General features: G+C 38.6%; 1 protein-coding gene across 1 annotated transcript; it reads left to right on the top strand.

Annotated features, from left to right (window-relative positions):
* Positions 1-6035: 6035 nt before the first annotated feature.
* Positions 6036-19043, top strand: LOC139713598 (sialin-like). Its single transcript, XM_071625305.1, has 10 exons — positions 6036-6204; positions 6846-7036; positions 8666-8899; positions 9814-9901; positions 12484-12579; positions 13563-13687; positions 14132-14281; positions 15091-15223; positions 17101-17342; positions 17786-19043. Exons 1-10 carry the CDS (start codon positions 6078-6080, stop codon positions 18062-18064), a joined length of 1665 nt encoding a protein of 554 aa, XP_071481406.1. The 5' UTR covers positions 6036-6077; the 3' UTR covers positions 18065-19043.
* The last annotated feature ends 546 nt before the right edge of the window (positions 19044-19589 follow it).

Raw genomic sequence — 19589 nt, 5'->3', positions numbered from 1 at the left:
GACAGTCTGACTTTGTACAGCATTTAGTTTGCCGCCACCTAATGTCAGAATGACCGAAAGACCTTGTCCATTGATAATGTTTTCACCGTCGTAGTGAGATTCGTGTTTTGGCACTCAAACTGGAATTGTACGATTCCCAATACCTTCATCCAAAGATCGAACTTTTACGAGGAAAGTGAATCATAATCGCATATGGTGCTAATTATATGGTGACTCGACATTTGCTCCTGCGACAACATTGCTCCCGTCTTATTTTCTCGGGCAAGAACTTGGGGTTAGGGTTGTGACAGGGTTTTAGGCTTAGTGATGTGAGCATAAGGATTAGTGTTAGAGTTATGTTTGTGGGTAGGTTTTATGTTTGGCTTAGCGTGCAGATATTTCATGAGAGCAATGATTGTCGCAGAAGCAAATTTCATGAAACAGCAAATCATACAGAATGATGCTGTAATTAAAACCTACGCACATATAAAAATAATGTCGCAGTTTTGTCTTAACCAAAATTTAAAAAAACGAAAATGATTTATTCTCTGTCGAGAGGATATTTTAGCAAAATGTTACCTCCCTCTTATAGTCCTAATTGCAGAAGAATAGAAAATCCACCGTTCCGCTTTTTTTGGGACTGATGAAAGTGAATTTATCTGTAAAAAAGGTCAGAATTGTCCGTGAAATTTTGTATCCAACTATTGGATGGGAACCTTGTGACGTCATGGCATCGTTTTATATTTTATATTGTATATTCTGTAGGGCCTATGTGGTTGTAATTGGCATCAATGTTATGTTATAAACCTGCTGCAGCGGATCTTTAAATTTCTATAGGTGTCTTTATTTTTCTCTTCCTGTTCTTGATGCGTTTATGCATCATTATTTTCTTTGATTTCATCTATTATGGGTATCATAATATAGCTCCCATATCAATGTCTACAGAAACTGTAATTTTTTTAATTGCTCTGAAATGGAAATATGCATAAGAAATTTGTGATATATTGCATAATGCTCTGATGACACGGAATTTTAGCCCAAAAAGTTCAATCTTGCAATCTGAGAATATATCAAATCGTGGTGTGATATCTTATAAAAGATTATCGATAATCTACTATTCGGGCCATGACTGTATATCCATTTACCCATTCTGCAGCGTGAGAGTATAAATCGCAATGCGGCAGTGCTCAGCTTGTTAGGAAATACGATTGCCTGATAAAATTGATATAACTGTACATTTTAGGGCACGTTCAGTCGTCACGCCCGGTCGTAACGTTAATTCTATACCTATACCCACCATGACTGTACTGAATTAGAAGGGCTCTTCAGGAGTATCATAAGTGTCGGGAACTCCAATCTAAATTATTTTACACTTTTGATCTCAAAAATATTCCAAAACAACTCATATCCTGGAAAATCGCGTCAGCCAGACAAGTTTCCTGCAGGTAAACCCTTTCGACATTATTGCAGCAAAGTTCAGAAAGTGGAAGACTAACTTTCGAACCCTTCTGAGAACTATACCTTTATGACAAATAATTATTAAAAATCAACGTTTTTTTCTCTCGTCATAAGCCTTTGTTAATATAGAGAGTTAAGACGGGTTAAGCGCGTCATTATTTAAACATTTTAAAAATAAGTCCATCATCAAATAGAGCAAAATGAAACGTTTCCAATGCACTATTGAGAAATAATTATAGGCCTACCTTTAATGTGACTTAAAGTTTTTCTCTGTAAACCTTTGTGTAAATATGAAACTCTTCACATGTATACTCAAAGTGTGTCGGGTAGAGAGTGAAATTTTAAAATGTCCACATAACTATTGAAATATTTATGTCCAATAAGTTGTAAAGCTTTTTCGCTTGTTAGATTTTACTCCATCTAAAGGTTTATCCTTCTCATCAGCAGTCACTACGACACGGAGGGGTTTCTCTCTGTGAGACGACTGTCAAAATTAATGTCCAGTTGACATAAGACAGGGGAGGATAATCATTAAAGGACAAGTTCACCTTCATAAAGATAAGGATTGAGAGAATGCAACAATAATAGTAGAGCACATCAGTGAAAGTTTGAGGAAAATTGGGCAATCGATGCAAAAGTTATGAATTTTTAAAATTTTTGTGTTGGAACCGCTGGATGAGGAGACTACTACAGCTTGTGAGTCATATGCGTACAACAGTATAAAGAAAATGTAAAAGAAAATTCAACATATTTTCACTTTTTTCGTATAATAAAAGAGCACTTGACTTGCCTCTATCTAAAGGCAGGGGGAATAATATTACCCATAACATTTGTCGGTAACGAGTCAGGGGAATGTGTACTTTTTTCAAAAGATGGAATTTTATGAAATTCTCTTTATATTTTCCTTATATTGTTGTACGCATGTGACATCTAAGTTATACATACACTGCAGTAGTCTTCTCATCCAGCGGTTACTGCACAAAAACTTCAAAAATTCATAACTTTTGAACGGATTGTCTGATTTTCCTCAAACGTTCACTGATGTGTTCTACTAATATTGCTACATTCTCTCAATCCTTATGTTTATGAAGGTGAACTTGTCCTTTAACGTTAATAGATGGTGACTGTGCATACTGTTGTGATTTGTAATCATTGAGGCTTGTTGTATATTAATAAACCCACAAAGAAAGTAATTTTCCTTAAACCCCACACAAGCACACACATACACAAACGCATAGCGCTGCAGATACACATATCTTTAATATACACAGATACAAGCGGCTATACTAAAAAAAAGCCCCTAATGTACACATTCATGAATGGTTAATGATCAGTTTGTCAACATTGCAAGGATGATGGGAAATTGACGTCAAGTTCTTTTCCCCCATTTTCACATTGTTTTAAACCAATGTCATAATATATCTGTCCTATATCATTTATAAAGACTTACAGATGAAAAACAAACACTCAAAGAAAAAAAATCCACACAACAGGATTGCAACAAACATTGACTACAGTTCAGTATGTTCGCGTGTCAACCAATCACCAGTGACAGTCATGTGATACCGTCATAACAGTTGATACCGGTAGCCAAGCATCATAGCTGCCTGTCGTCTGCTCACTACGTTTACAGAGCGGAAACAATAATGGGAAGAGGAAGTATATCACGAGAACCACATGGCCATGATTATCAAGAGAGGAGATAGTCGCTGAAAGAAAAAGAATAAAATCTATTTGACAGGATCAAATCAGCGTGCATAATCAACTTACGGTTGGTTTCATGTAAAGCCATTCATCGATATACGTGTATATAAGTATTGAGTTACATACAGGCATATTATGTCATATAGTCAGTCAATAAATGAATGAATGAATGAATGAATGAATAATAAATTAATAATGAATGAATTAATTCATTAATGGAATCAATCAATCAAACAATCAATCAGTCAATCATAATCAATCAATCAATCAATCAATCAATCAATCAATCAATCAATCAATCAATCAATCAATCAATCAATTAATCAATCAATCAATCAATCAATCAGTCAATCAATCAATCATCATCGTCATCATCATTCATTCACTCATTCCTTCACTCATTCATTCATTCATTCATTCATCACTCACTCATTCATTTATTTATTCGTTCATTCACTCATTTATTCATTCATTGTAAAAAGCCAGTTCGTAATAGACTAGTTCGTATTTCCACTTTGCGCATGAGCAGAAAAAGGTCAATTTTGTACCAACAAGCATTTTGGTTTGTAAATTCACTGAGATAAGTATCTGTGATGCGATGATTATCCTTATCTAATGGTGCTTGCCAGCACATCCACCTGACAGCAAGAATGGTATTTCGCAATATAAAAGGAAATAGGCTGTTATTGCATTCAATACAAAACAATGAAATGGATGCCTGCTAAATTGTCAGCTGATGGAGTATTCTGATCACCTGCTCTAAACGCAAGCTCATTCTTTGTTTGAGCATGAATTCCATAAATTGTTACGTCGGGAAAGCTTATGCATTATGCTGCTTCGAAAACGATCGAGTGAAGTGCCTAACCATGGCGAAAAAAGAAAGGTCATTTGTACCAATGTGTACATGAGCTAATTAAGAACTGGCTTATTACCTCATGTACATCTTGGTACAAATGACCTTTCTTTTTTTCTCAGTTGGTTAGGCACTTCACTCGTTTTCAAAGCGGTATAATGCTTAAGTCTGCCCGACATAACAATTTATGGAAATTCGTGATCGTGTTCAAACACAGTATGAACTTGCGTTTAGACCAGATGGCCAGAATGGTCCGTCAGCTGACACTTTAGCAGGCACCTGTTTCATCGTTTCGTATTGAATGCTATAACAACCCTTTTCTTTTGATATTACCAAATACCAGGCTTGCTGTCAGGTGGATGTGCTGGCAAGCACTGTTTAGATAAGAATCACATGAATAATCATCACATCACAGATACTTATCTCAGTGAATCAATGAACCAAAATGCCTGGTGGTATAAATGACCTTTTTCTGCTCATGCGCAAAGATGAATTACGATGACTGGTCTATTCTTTCATTCAATCTATCTCGACTTAAAGAAGAACACTATCTGGTTATTATTATTATTATCTATTCTCATCATTATAAGATGGAGCGTGGGGTGTGATGGTTAGGCATGTATCAGGATCGCAGATTGTAGGATCTCAGGGGTGCCACATCGCACTGGACAATGTATAAAGTCCGTTGATGTTTCTTTCTATACAATGTCATCTTCTCTCTCTCTATCTATTATCTATATACCTGTATGCATGTATGTAGGCTCATATTTTCATATCTATTATGTCTATTATCTTTATATCTTTTCTATCTATTCGTCTATCGATCTATAATTCATCTATACCTATACATCAGTGATTATATTCTCTTTATCTTTTTATCTATATACCCGAGTATGTCAGTACATCTATAATCTATTAATCTCTGTCTGTCTTGTCTGTATTTCTGTTTATTCGTTTCATCTTTGTTTCTCTTCATGAGGGGATATGATGAAAATAAATGATGTAAGATATATATTCTTCATATAAGAGAGCTATATAGACGTGCGTTCGTGATGTATGTGTTGGTGACGACGAAGATGTTAATATATTTATCATAAATTCTCTATCAATCAATCAACCAAGCGATCCTAGCACCCCCCCTCTCAATCTATTTATCTTAAATATGATATACATAGATATATAATTATAATTTCATTATTACCACAAGTCTATATATGCAGGATTCGACACTATTTTTTTAATGTATACGTGGCCTTTTCCGGAATAGATCTTTAAATCAGACATTTTAGTAGTCTCAAAGAGATATATGTAGTGGCTCGAAATAAAAGCAAAAGGTAACAACCCATTTTGAATCCAAGTTGCCCGATCGGGCCACCAAAAGATAAAATTGGTGGGCCGACACAAATTTCAGTGGTCCCGGGCCATCGGGCCATATTCCCTGCTGATGTACATGTATGTGTGCGTAATTGATTATGTAATATCTAAGCACGGCTAACTCTTTCTTCGGTCAAACGGTGATATAAAAGTTATGTTTTTATTATACACGATGAAAGCCAAAACACAAGTAACTTAAATTCTCACTCTCCCGTACTTATAAATATTATAAAAGTATATCTTATTATACTTATATAATGGTATGTAAACATAATACAATTAGTAAAGAGGCCTATGAGTGATGAATATACATCAAACATAAAAAGTAATACATTATGTATATCTACAAAGTAATTAAATATATAAAATACGTTTTGATGTTTATAAATCGTTTTGTTTTTCTCGCGTTCTCGTGTGAACCTTGGCCTGTACTTTGCTTCAATGAATGAACTTTGCCTACGCCTTGACCCGCTGTGCACTCACTGGCTGCGGCGAGAGGGGAGTCACATGATAGGCGGCAGCTGTCATCCACAACACAAAACAAAGTGAACGTCGACGCCTTCTATGCGCACACAGACTACCGACCGTGGCCGATCTACGCGTTCATATAAGTTCGTATAATACGTGTACGAGAAAGGAACAAGTAGACCTAGGCATTCTTATGTTGTGAGAGCTTCGATAGCTACTCTCTCTCTCCCCAAAATTTAAGATGGCTATCGGCTCTGAAGGTGACGCACATTCGGCCAATACTCCTCTTTTAAAAGATGAAGATGGCGAAGTAAGCGTGGAAAAATCTGGCAAGCAAACCAAAGAGGAATTTATTGTCGCCCCGAGAGGTAAGCTAAAGTGTAGTCCCATGTACTATATTCCATGTAACCACACATATTGAAGGAACTGGGAACTTCGCCTTCGCCATCCAACATCCAATTCGGATGAACATGATGAACTGCATGTAGAATCTAGACCTACTAGAAGTCTAGAATTCTACAATGACAATGTGGTAAAGATTTTGCACTGGTTAAGTGGATCATGTGTGACAAGGGCTTATATGGCAAATCATGCTTTGAAAATGATAAATTCAATCATGTTAATACAGCTATCTATCTGATTAAGTTTGCACTCGGCCCGGGCTACTTTACTCCCAAACACCAAAACGTTCTTTCTTTAGATTTTATATCGAAATTTCGTAAAATTGGTAAATACTGTATACGCTGTTATTTTCACGAATCGACCCCAACCTTGGCTTTACATTAATGCTCTTAACAAAGCGCATGGAGATATATTGGCGTGTTGTTAAATATGCGATCCAACTGTGATTTGCGAAATTCGTGAAAATTAAACCCTCGCAAAAATGACATTAACTTATGGTTATACAGTAGCCGAATGATAAAGTACATAAATTTGAAAATATGGGCTAGATTCAAATGGAATTTAGGCAAAAAATGTCATCCATATCTCATTATATTCATCCTTTCAGTTCCTGGATGCATTGCAACCCGCCATGTCTTGGCCTTCTACGGCTTCCTCGGATTCGTCAATGTCTATGCAATGAGGGTGAACCTGAGCGTTGCCATGACGGCGATGGTGAACGGCTCCACCTCTGCCATCAACGCCTCCCAAGTCAGCTGTCCCGTCAATGAGTCCATGTATGGCAACTCGACGCACAAGGTTGGATATGGCTTTCTTGAATGGGAAAGGCATCTACAGAGTATTAAAACAACCCTGTTTGCGGCAGGCTTTGCTTTGTACAGTGTGCCTATTTGTGGAAGGGCCATTTCATTGATTGATGAAAAGGTCCAATCTGGGGCCCGTTGCATAAAATTTACAATTATGGTAACTTTGCCATCCAATGGTAACTACCATGGCAATGATACTCAACAGCCAATCAAAGTCAAGAATTCCATGGAAGTTACCATTGGATGGCAAAGTTACCATAATTGTAACTTTTATGTAACTTTTATGTCACTTCCCATAACACTTGCGAGTAACTCTTACTTGTGTTTTAAAGATGGACTAAGCACACATGATGTTCATTAGCTGTTTTATTGATGAATGAAAGTGCTCCTGCCAGAAAGAGGCATCTTGCTGCAAACAGGGTTGATAACTCTATCCTGTTGTAAGGGTGGGAAGAGGAATGTCTTTGTTGACTTCAAAGCATTATTAGTCCTACATGGCAGATTGTTGTACAATATTGGCAATGTCTCATGGGTATGAGAGTGAAAAGTTTTGATTTCTAATGGGATTTCATACGTCCCTCCCTATGGTATTACCTAGGTCATTCCTAGTTGAAGTTGAGGTGTGAAGGCAAGCATGTACTGATAGGTCATTACATTCAATTGAATTCACGGAGTTCCAGTGTTATTTTTTTCTGAATATCATCAAGGAAATCAGCACTCACACTGAAATCTTTGAAAAGTATTTTTTTTTTTTTTTCAAAGAGTTGAGAAATGAGCAAAGAAAATGGGATTCCATCAGGGTTCGAACGCGAGACCTTCGGATTGCTAGCCCGGTGCTCTACTGACTGAGCTATAGAAAGCCCTAGTACAATCTTTGTCCCAGAACCCCTAAATTCTCAGTGCTTGGATGATCATAAGCTACAGCAGTGTGTTTGTGTGTGACAAACATGCACACACTTAAACCTGGCATAAACCCGAAGGAAAATTTTCATTTTTCCAGTCATAAATTACATTAATTTCTGGTCAGTTTCCCTTTGTTTGCGTTTTTTTTTTTTAAAGATTCTCTTTCGTCTTTTTCTTGAATCACACCATTCCCTTTAACCAGGCAGTGTTCAGAAATTGTGCACTTGGAGCTATAAATTATATCAATGGACAAGATTTAGTGGACAGGTCATCTGAAGAATTTTTCACTGATCCTCAACTTGGCAACACTTTGCGAGAAGATCAAAGTCAGTGCTTGTGTTTTGAATTGGCAATTCTCTGTTTTGCTCTTTATTTCTGATTTTGTGCAAACTTGATGAATTGAATCAGCTCAGTCTGATCTTTCTCCAATGTAGGATGTATATGCAGTAGAATCCAGAGTTGCCAATTTTACTGAGAACAAGCTCATTGTCCATTAAAGAAGATTAAAGTCAATCCTTCTGTTTCAAATTGGCAAATTTTAATGCTTTTCATTCCTGATTGATGTGGTGCATATTTAATGTATTGAACCAGTTTACTCTAAACTTCTCTGATGAAGGGCATATATGCAGTGAAATGTCATAGTTGCAAGCTTCCTGAGATGACAAGTGAACTAGTTGTACAGCAAAAATAACACAAGGGCTTGATGATTTGTTTCTAGGAAGGCGAGTTCAACTGGAACTCCAACACCAAGGAGCAGATTCTGGCCTCCTTCTTCTACGGCTACATCCTAACCCAGATCCCCGGCGGCATCTTGGGGGACAAGATCGGCGGCAAGTGGCTCTTTGGTCTGGGGGTACTCTGCACGGCTATTTTCACCCTCCTGACCCCCATCGCGGCCGACATGGGACTAGCCTGGCTCATCGCCGTCAGAGTCCTCGCTGGAATAGGAGAGGTGGGAGTCAATGTTAAATCAACTTTATATTAAAGACATTATTTACCATTTGCAGATTAAACAAAAACCCAGCTGTAGTGCTTCAAAATAGTTCTGATATGTGAGTTAGGGATAGAAACAACCAATGTGAAAATTTTAATCAGGAAAATCAATGTTATTGTTAAATATACAAAATGTGAACAATAGTTATAATGAAAGTGTTTCTAGCGTAAACCGTCTACAGTTATGGTTTGTTGAGAAAAATAGTGATATCTCCTTAGTATTTATTTTTTAGGTTTTATTGCAAATTTTGTATATAGTAAGATGTTTTGTGATACGACTCACCTACACACAGAGTGTACATATGCATCAAATGGGATAACTCGAACATTTTTAAAATCACTGCTCCCAATTGGTAAACTGTACCTTTAAACGCCCCCCCCCCCAGGAGGTTATGTTTTTTTCAGCGTTGGTTTGTTTTTCTGTTTACAATATAACTCAAAAAGTTGTGAAGGGATTTGGATGAAACTTGCAGGAAAAGTTGATAATGACATAAGGAACAGATGATTCAATTTTGGTAGCGATCCGGATATTTTTATGAGTTTTTGAGGGATTTTAAAAAATCTTTTGGCAAATAGGGTCAATGAATGTGGGAGTTTAAGCTGCACGAGGTTTACATATGCGCACTATTTAAAACGCGTGCTCTGATTAAGGTGCTGTGGAAGCAGAAAGCTAATGATTTAATTGTAAACACGAGACTTTTTTATCATTGGTTGGGCGATTTTCAGCACGCATATTGGTGGAAAATGAGCTGCTTTCTGTGATGTAGTTTGTGGTAAGATTCCTATTCCATAAACAAGCTTCACACAGAGGTTGGACTGTCATGTGTTTGTGTTTGTGATTTGTATGCTTGGTGTATTATTTTTTACCTTTAGGGTGTGACGTTTCCTGCCATGAATGCCCTGTGGGCCCACTGGGCGCCCCCTGTCGAGAGAAGTCGTCTGCTTACCTTCACCTACGCAGGTAAACCAGTAGCTACATTCTACAATTTCTACACTTACAAAGCAGTATTACGAGCACATATGGGATCTGTGAAAGTGGAAATTTTTTGCAAGTGATTTTCTTTTTTTTTTTTGCGCTCAGCCCTATAAAGATGAATTTTGCTTACAAGTGTTTGATTTCACAGAATCAAAATATGAAGTTGTATCATGTATAACAGGCAAAAAATTTACATGTCTTTATTTTTGTGCTAGTTTTATGCTGCGCAAAAAAATTCAGCTTTCACGGTAAATTGTAGGAGTTGATATATTTTATCAATGTTATAAATTAGTAATTTTACCACCGTGGGCCAGCATGGGGGCACCTTTGGCACTTGTAATACCCAGTGTTTGGAAAGCATGAAGTGCCTGTTACCTGAACAGAAAGATATCTTGGTTGATATTGTGCAATGTTGCCAATTTACTGATCCAAACAACCGGTAATACTTCTGAACATGCTCCTATGCTGTACTGACAGATATTGAATTTTACAGTCGAGCAAGCATTAGTAGAGTTTCAGGGCTACAACTGTAATGTTGGCTGTCCTATCAGAATATGCTCCGTCTTATCAAGAGTATTTAGTTTGAAGACTCAAAGACCAGTGGGGATTTGAAAGGTAAATCTTGTGTGTTTCCAAAGACATTATGTAATAGTTATCACAACCTCTTGATATGGACTACCTCACATGTAAACAAAGTGCCATGCAAAAGTGCAGTATGTACACTTATGTTGTACATGTTTTGATTTTGCATTGTTTTGCAAACTGTGCCATTACTTAATCTTTAATGACATGAATTTATCATTATTGTTGCTTTCCATTGTTTTCCATTGGTCTCATCATTTTAGCTGTAAAGTGATTTTCAAGGCAATACCAGTGTCTACTGTGTACGCTGTTATTTTCACGTACAGATATTTTTGCAAATGAGGAGGTCATGGACATTTTCGCAAGATGTTGTTTTTGCGAATTGATGCTTACACTAATGTAATTAGACTATTACCCTGGCGCATGGACACATTTTCGTGTGTTGTTAAGTTTGCAATCCAACTGTGATTCATGAAATTTGCGAAAATTAAACCCTCACAAAAATAACAGCTTACACAGTATCATGTGCATGACTTGTACATTTTGAAATGAAATCAATGAAATAAAACTTGTTTATTTATTGACTACTAGTGAATGATCATTGCAAATTTCAGTGTGAATAAAATAGGCTCACTGATATATTTTCATAGAACTCATAATAATCACTGTTTTTTTTTAAGATTGTACTTTATGCTATTATTCATTGTTTTAGGGGCTATGTCAGTGGTCAACAAGTCAGGTGATTCTTACTCTTGACCCTGAAACTGACCAATGCACTTTTTTTTTGTACATGCCTGCCTCATTGTTTGCACACTCTGTACAAGGTCTGTATGTGAAAAGCAAAGAATGTACCAGCCTCATTCACTGTGAACCAGGCTATACATGTAGGGCAAGGTCATAGACTATCAAAGAACATAAAACATAGATAAGATAGCATAGAACTAGATATGCTCATCTAGTCACTATGTCACATCATCTCAGTGATATTTGTCATACCCAACAACTGACAACAACGCATGTGACCATGCAGCATAAAACCAACAAAGAGTTGCACACCCCGATTTTGTGTGAGGACTCAAAAACGGTGTAAAGGGTTATCTAAGTCAGTTTTAAGCTGTTTAAATTTTCCAAAGAGCAGTAATTACTCTTCTTTTACGTCATTATAAAGTTTGGTATCATAAAACAAATGGGAAATTGTGTTTTTTGCAGTTTTTTTTTTTTTTAGAATAGTGTGATGAAATTAGGTCTGTCTCTTAGGGGCCCCTTACCATTTCTTGAAAAACCCTTTCCACACTCTGCATCTTTCAACTTTTGAGAAGATAACACCACTGCACTGAAAGTTGGTTGTAGTCATGAATGAAATGTGCCCCTTGAGTATTCAAAGTTCCAGCTTATTTCAATAATCCCTTCACTATGGTTGCTGTAAATGGTCCTGTTTTTGTCCCAATCCTTGCACACAGCACAGTCGAGATTAAGTGCTTGAATAGAACCCTAAACTTCACAGCCTCTTTTGTACACACACTTGTGGCGTCGATGTACATGACGTATGTGACTGCACTAGTACAGTACAATGTATGTTCAAATCAGGGCCCTGTTTCATAAAGCTGTTTGTAAAGTTACAAACGACTTAAAAACGACTGGTGATCAGTTCTGATGTGCTATACTTATCAGAATTTCCATAATTCAGCACAAGAACTGATCACCAGTTGTTCTTAAGTCATTCGTAACTTTACGAACAACTTTATGAAACACCCCCCCCCCCCCAGATTTCACATGCACAGTTAACATATATATGCAAATGCATATCTTCTTCACAAGAGAAAGAAAGGACAGAAAAAAAGGAAGAAAATACAATGTTTATTCTTGGTTGTACATGTGTATGAGGCTCACTGCAGAGTGAAATTGTCAAACAAGAGAACATTCTATGTAACCCAGATCAGGATCAAAGTTTGGTCACACTCTGCCTTTTTTTTTTTCCTCGACAGGTTCTCACTTTGGCACAGTTTTGGCCCTCCCAATCTCTGGTGTCCTCTCCGACTCAGATTTCCTAGGAGGTTGGCCCTCGGTCTTCTACGTATTTGGTGAGTCGACTTACAGGACTCTCTGGTGACCTTTCACCTGAGGAAGTATTCACAAGAGAGAGAGAGAGAGAGAAAATCGAGCCAGCCAATACTCATCTACATTCAAATGCCTTTATTTTCCACATCCAACAAGAAGTGTGATGTAAAAACAACTGCTTATACTTGATATTGCTTATATGTGGAACAGCAGTTCTAAGTGTAATTAGTAAATGGTGTGTTTATTTTACTTAGCTGCTCTTGTGACTTAAAAGAGACTTTACCCCCAAAAGAAATGCTAATTAAGAATTAGCTTTAAGAAATAAGTAAAATTGGAATGAGTTACTATTTACTGAAGCCCTTGTTTTCAGAGACTTGTCAATATTTTTATATGTCTCACTGTCTCCATTTCAAATGGACCTTACCCAGTATGTAGGAGTAGTTATTTGAGGAGGTGCATGTATGTATGTTCTCAAGACTGACTGCTGTAGTAATTAGCAAATCAAACTTACGTGTACCTCACCCCAACTTTTGGAGAAGGTTGACTTACAGTGTATGTGTGCCTATTAAAGGGATCGTATAGTTTTGGTTGAAACGTAATTTCAGGTTTCTAACATTTTTTGGTAAGATAGATGAGACACCTCTTATGAAATATGAAAGAGCATCTGCATGTAATTCCATGAGGAATTCAACTTATTTGATGAAAATTGGTTTTAAAATGGCTGAGACATCCAAAACAGACCCACACTTTATTATGATCGCTTTGTTTTATTTTATTTCTTTTTGGGGGGGAGATGTTTCAGTCATTCCAAACCCGATTTTTATCTAATAAACTTTGAATTCCTCTTAAAATGGTATGCTCCATACTATTTCATAAGTGTTTTCTTGGTATCTCGCAAAAAGTTAAAAGCCCAATTCTCATCTCCACCAATACTGTACCATCCCTTTAATTGTTTTACCCCTGTGTGTCTAAACTTTTTGCCCCCTTCTCTCTCCCCATCCTGCAGGTGTGTGTGGTGTCATCTGGTTTGTCCTTTGGTCACTTCTTATACATGACTACCCTGACAAACATCCACGCATCTCACAAGAGGAACTCACATTCCTTCAAAAGGCCATCCAGCCTGTGTCAAAAGTAAATTGTTAAGAAACCTGTTCATTATTTGTTTTATGATTTTTATTTTATTTTTTTTAAAGTGTTATGAGTGTTCATGGTAATTTAAGGTGTTGAAGCTGTGTAATCTTTTTCTAGTTATTTTATGGTAATGTCCCTTCTGTTTGTATATAAAAAACAATGTCAAATGAAAAAAAAAAATACTTGAAGTCACTTATCTTTCTATTTACCACTATTAACTCAGAAGTCAGCAAAAGCTGATATTAAGATTGACTTGCTGAAGGGATACTCTGTTCATTATCTGGTTTAGGCTTTGGTATGTGTGCATTACCTCTTAGTGCATTACTTATCCCCCCCCCCCCCCCACCATTTTTTTTTCATTGTTTAAACTTGCACTAAGTTTTGGCACCCCATGTGTCACTCATCTCATCATCCTAACATTTTCTCAATCCCAACCCTCAATAGAAACCCAAAGTGCCTTGGTTTGAGATGCTGACGTCGGTGCGTCTGCTGGCCATCTCCGTGGCTCACTTTTCCAACAATTGGGGCTTCTACACCTTGCTCACCAACCTGCCCTCCTACCTCAAATTTGGCCTTGGCTTTGACATATCCCAGGTAGGAGTCTACTGCAGTCCAGCCGCAGGATGCGGCGCAAGCAGGAATGTTCTGTAATAGCAGACCACAACTCATAAGAACTTTTGCTCTTCATGAAAGATATAGAGGCCAATTCTGTGCAGAATTATAGTGTCTGATGTGGATTTAGCATGAGGTCGTGTAGAACAAACGCTGCAGAGCCAGTCAAATGGCACAAATTTAGCGTTTTGATGCAAGTGAAAGTTAGTTTATATCGTTATGTAGTAGCTCATACAGATCTGGCATATAGGTATCTGATGCAGTTGTTATTATTATTATTTTTTTTTTTTTTGCTGTTCATAGCTCTGCTACGAAAATTAAAACATGATCACTACAGATAGCAGATAAAACCGTATCAGGGCAATTACATGTACCCCCCTGGCTAAATACTGGTTAGTGATAAAGAGGGTTAGAGTAAAGATTAGGGTTAGAGTTAGGTTTAGAGTATAGAGTTTGGGTTAGAGTTTGGATTAGGTTCAGGATTAGGGCTAGGGTCAGGGGAAGAGTCCGGGGTAATTGCCCAGGGGGTAATTGCCCTAGACCCAGATAAAGCATCTTTTTACACTGCCAAACCTCCAATTATGGGAAGGAAAAAAGCGTAAACCATATACAGACCAATATACAATAACTAGATTGTTAAGTATAGTGCAGAATGCATTTATGAATGCGTTGTTGTCATTTCTTCATTTGTTTGTTTTGTAAGTGTCAATGTATCCTTAACAACTGATGGTATTATTCCAGCTTGTGCTACACTGCTCATCTATTGGCTGTGGTATGTCTGTCTTTTTCAGAGCGGCTTTCTGGCAGCTGTGCCCTATCTTGTCATGTGGATCCTGATCAACACCGGCGGTCAGGTCGCCGACTATCTGCGCGGTCACTACATCTTGACCACTACTCAGACGAGAAAGTTATTCACAACTCTAGGTAAGATAATTGCCAGGTTGACTGGTTTTTCTTCCATTCACCAAACTAGATGCCACTCCCAAATGTTTTTGAATATATACAGTGGAAACTCGGTATAACGAACACTGCTATAACGAGATATCGGTTATTACGAGGAAATTTTCCCGGTCCCAAATTTCCTTCCACACAAGTCTATGTAAAATGCTACTCTAATAGCGAGATCGGCTATAACGAAATAACTGCTATAACGAGATAAATTTTGTGATTTCCGAACAAAGAAAAACATAGCCAATCAAACCTGTTATAGCGAGGTAAAGCAAAATGTCTTCGGGTAAAGCTTTACTTCGCCTGTGCTATCATGTCCCGAGATTGTAAAGCTCGATGCGCCAAAAACTGTCTTGTACACACATATTTTCTTCAGTTCACTCTACAGCTAGCACCGCATGTTGTACGTGTATGTGTGTGTGTGCGCGCACTGATACATGCAGAAAATGTGGTGGGACGGCCGTACATGATACATGACATCATCATGACGTTTAGCAAGTGTGAGGCAATCTGATGCTGTGATTGGCTTTCTACGTAGGGAATTCCCCATCTTCACACACACACACACACACAGAGAGCATTGTGCAGACCATATTCAAGCTTTCCACACACAACACACACCCATACCATAACCACTACATACCAATCCACAGACGATCTTCACTCAATCGCAAGCTATATAGATTTACAAATTCAAACATCTACAATTAATAAGAAAAACATTCTTGATATCGGATTTCACTGGCGAAAAAGCATCTTCTTACCCATAAAGGTGAGTAATTACCTCACACACATTACCAAGTTATCAGTATTGATTGAAAGATGATGGGTAGTCCCACGTGTGCAAACTAATGTCTTTATGTTATGCTTTCTTTTATGCCTACTGATATAACGAGATATCGGCTATAACAAGGAAAATGACTCGGTCCCGACCATCTCGTTATATCGAGTTTCCACTGTAGTACATAATATGTGAAATCATTTGCAGTAGGACCTCAGTTATCTTGCCATGTTGGGACCAGCGGGCCTCTGGATAATCGATTTGGCCAGATAAGATATGTATGCTCAAATGCAGCACTTTCTAGCATATGCTGCTAGGGGTATTCATATGTTATTACATTGTACCAGTTTAATTGATTAATCTTCGCTGCCTTTGTCATGTTTCACACTTCATATGATACATAAATAAAACGAAATATAAGTAAAATATCCTGTCATGTCCATTCATGTATTGTATGTTTGATTGATATTGACCGACAGTGAGATCGATATTGCGACTTGTCAAATACTGCCGCTGCATTGTACTATAACCACTGCTGATCACTCAGTGCCAGTGACAAGCGTGGCACCAGTCATTGACATAGTTATCTTCTCACAAATCGACTCAAAAGTTATATACTTTGCTGCCACAATTGAGTTCTTGGATCTTGGATCTTGGATCTTGGATTGGTAGCCTCCGGAACATTCCACTCGGGAATTTTTACTGGAGGTGTGGCTTTGAGTGGTCATTACTTTCGTTTAGCTGAATTTGTGGTTAGTTGGTTGGATAATTTGCGCTTAAAAGCATCGATTGTGTTTGCAGAGACTACAGTAGAAGGGAGGTCGTTCCATTCCCTTACAAAACATCAGTTCTTGTATGATTCAACTGGAATTGAGAGTTATGTCCTGTTGTGTATTTGCACGAAAATGGTTGAACTTGTGTTTGTTTTGAGTGAGATCTGGCCCTGAAAATACGTGAAAACATAATACAAAAATGTCAGCCAGTCGATGTCCGGATAACAGAGAATTAGGATAATCGATGGCCAGATAATCAAGGTCCTACTGTATTTCTCTCCAATCTTGACCGTTGCCAGGTCTGGTGCTGCCGGCAGTCTTCCTGGTCATCACCGGCTACATCGGCTGCGACCACGTCCTGGCCGTTGCCTTCCTCACCCTGGCCGTGGGCATGGGCGGGCTGGCCATGTCCGGGTTCAACGTCAACCATCTGGACATCGCCCCGGCCTATGCGGGCGTCCTGATGGGCATCACCAACACCGTGGGCACCGTGCCCGGGATCCTGGGGCCGTCCATCGTTGGCCTCTTTGTCGTCAACCAGGTTAGTCTTCCGGGGGCTACTTAGTGGAATGTAAGATTGATACAAATTGAAGGCCAGTGAATATTAGTCTAGATAAAATTCAGTAGTATGACAGGATTATTGGACTTTCTGGGTCTGTTTCCTCTGTCATGTGTAGTTTGTTAAGTAGTGTGACAGGATTATTGGATTTTGTGGGTTTGCTTTGTCTTTTATCCGTAGTTTGTTATTTTTTTTCATTTTATTTAGTCTGATTGATTAATCTTGAGTTTTCCATCAATAGGCCTACCCACATATGCATCACTGTGCTGTTGATATAAAGATAGCCTTTCATCCGTAGTGAATTTAGCTTTGAAGTTGTAATGTCCTAGTTTTGAAGTTGTAATGTCACTTGGCTAGAATGTGAAATTGTCTGGTGTGTTTCTGAGTGAACTTGTATATGATTTGGCCCCTTCTTTTGTCTCCAGTACTCCATCTCACAGTGGCAGATTGCATTCTGGGTATGCTTCGGAGTCTACATGTTTGGCGCCATCGTTTACTTCCTCTTGGGAACTGGTGAGCTACAGCCGTGGGCCAACCCTGAAAGACTGGAGCGAGAGAAGCGGCAGAAGGCGGTGAACCACGGCGGCGGCGGCGGCGACAACGAAGACGGACAGCTGCCGTACTGCCAGTACGACATCAGCAACAGCGTCAACGGCAGTGTCTCCCACACTGGCGATGCGCGGGTACCGCCTGCGTTGCAGTAATCACGGTGATATGATGGATGGCAGTATCCAGTCAGCAACATGGCATTTATTGAATTGTACTCATTACTAGAAAATATGAAGTTTGGGGTGGTGGTGCTGTCAATCAGACCAGCAAATTTAAAGGAGCAACGATGCTGTGACCACGGTGATAAAGATCCCAATGCAGTTGTGTATCTTGGTGTAAGCGAACTTATCTTTCTCAGTACTTAAAAAATGTGAAGTCACTAATCACAAAACTTGCATGTCCATACTCAGGAATTTTTTCAGGAGAAAAAAAAAAGTCATTTTACCTGTTTGCACGAGACACAGCTTTTGAGATATTGGGTAGTATTTTTTTGCATGTGCTACTAAAGAATTACCATAATGTATATGAGTCAGTTACCATTAACAGGGGTATCAAATAATACGCAGGTGCTCCTTGAAGAATCTGCAGTCAACATGCACAACATTTTACTCACACATAGCTACGCATTTTCATGTAGGACATTCACACATACAGACACAGACAGACATGTACAATGTAACACATGTCATCTCACAAGATATCATCAAACTGAAATTGCTGAGACTGTGCAACTGCCGTTTTTAATCAAAGTTTATCAAAACCAGAGTTCTTTCTTCCAATGCTTTTTATATGAAGCCAAGGAAGCTGTGCATGTAAATGAATGTCTTGCCATTTGATGAGTATGAATTCCTCCTTTTATGGATCACTGTCTACAATGCCTCATTTTGCAGAATTTTCTTAGCTCCGTCAGTTAATTGTAATTTCTAGGTGGAAGGCAATCATCCAATTTGATCATATATTTGAAGCATTTAGATGTGCTCCTGTGTACATTGCCTCATTTTGCAGAATTTTCTTAGCTTCGTCAGTTTATTGTAATTTTTAGATGGAAGGCAATCTACTCAATTGGATTGTATATTAGAAGCATTATGTGCACCTGTGACACGGTATAAAGATGTGCCCTTAGAAGAATGTGTATTCTTAAGGCCACCGCACACTACACGACCAGACTGGTCTTAGAGTCTTAAGCCAAGCTGGGTCTTTAGACCAGTCGTACGACCAGACACCGCACACTATACGACCCGACTGTAAAGCGCGCGCAGTGCGCACTGCGTGCGCTTGCATTTTACTGCATTGTGAATGGCTGGAAGCTCCCGACTGGTCGTAGAAATTCAACTTGTCAAATCTCTACGACTGCCGCTAAGACCCAGTCGTACGACTAGAAAATGGCAAGACTGTGACGTCACACTTCTAGTCTTAAGGTCTTAAGACCGGTGAATCGGGGCAAAATCGTGTAGTGTGCGGCGGGCTTTACATGTAGAGCAGATCAATGCATTCTGCACGTTCCCCTGCATAGATTGAAACATTTTGAAGTATCTTGTACAGCATATCAGGTATGCTTCTCGCAGACTTGTCATTTCTGTGACCATAGGCAAGGCTCGACACTAACGGTGGCCCGGTGGCCCGGTGGCCCGGGGCCACCAAAAATGAAAGTCGGGCCACCAAATTAAAGAAAAGGGCAAA

Source organism: Diadema antillarum, unplaced genomic scaffold, assembly GCF_040938485.1.
Source record: "Diadema antillarum isolate AM-2024a unplaced genomic scaffold, OU_Dant_1.0 seq00002010_RagTag, whole genome shotgun sequence".
Taxonomy (NCBI): domain Eukaryota; kingdom Metazoa; phylum Echinodermata; class Echinoidea; order Diadematoida; family Diadematidae; genus Diadema; species Diadema antillarum.
The sequence above is the reverse complement of the archived record's forward strand: the minus strand, read 5'-3'. Positions and strand labels throughout refer to the sequence as shown.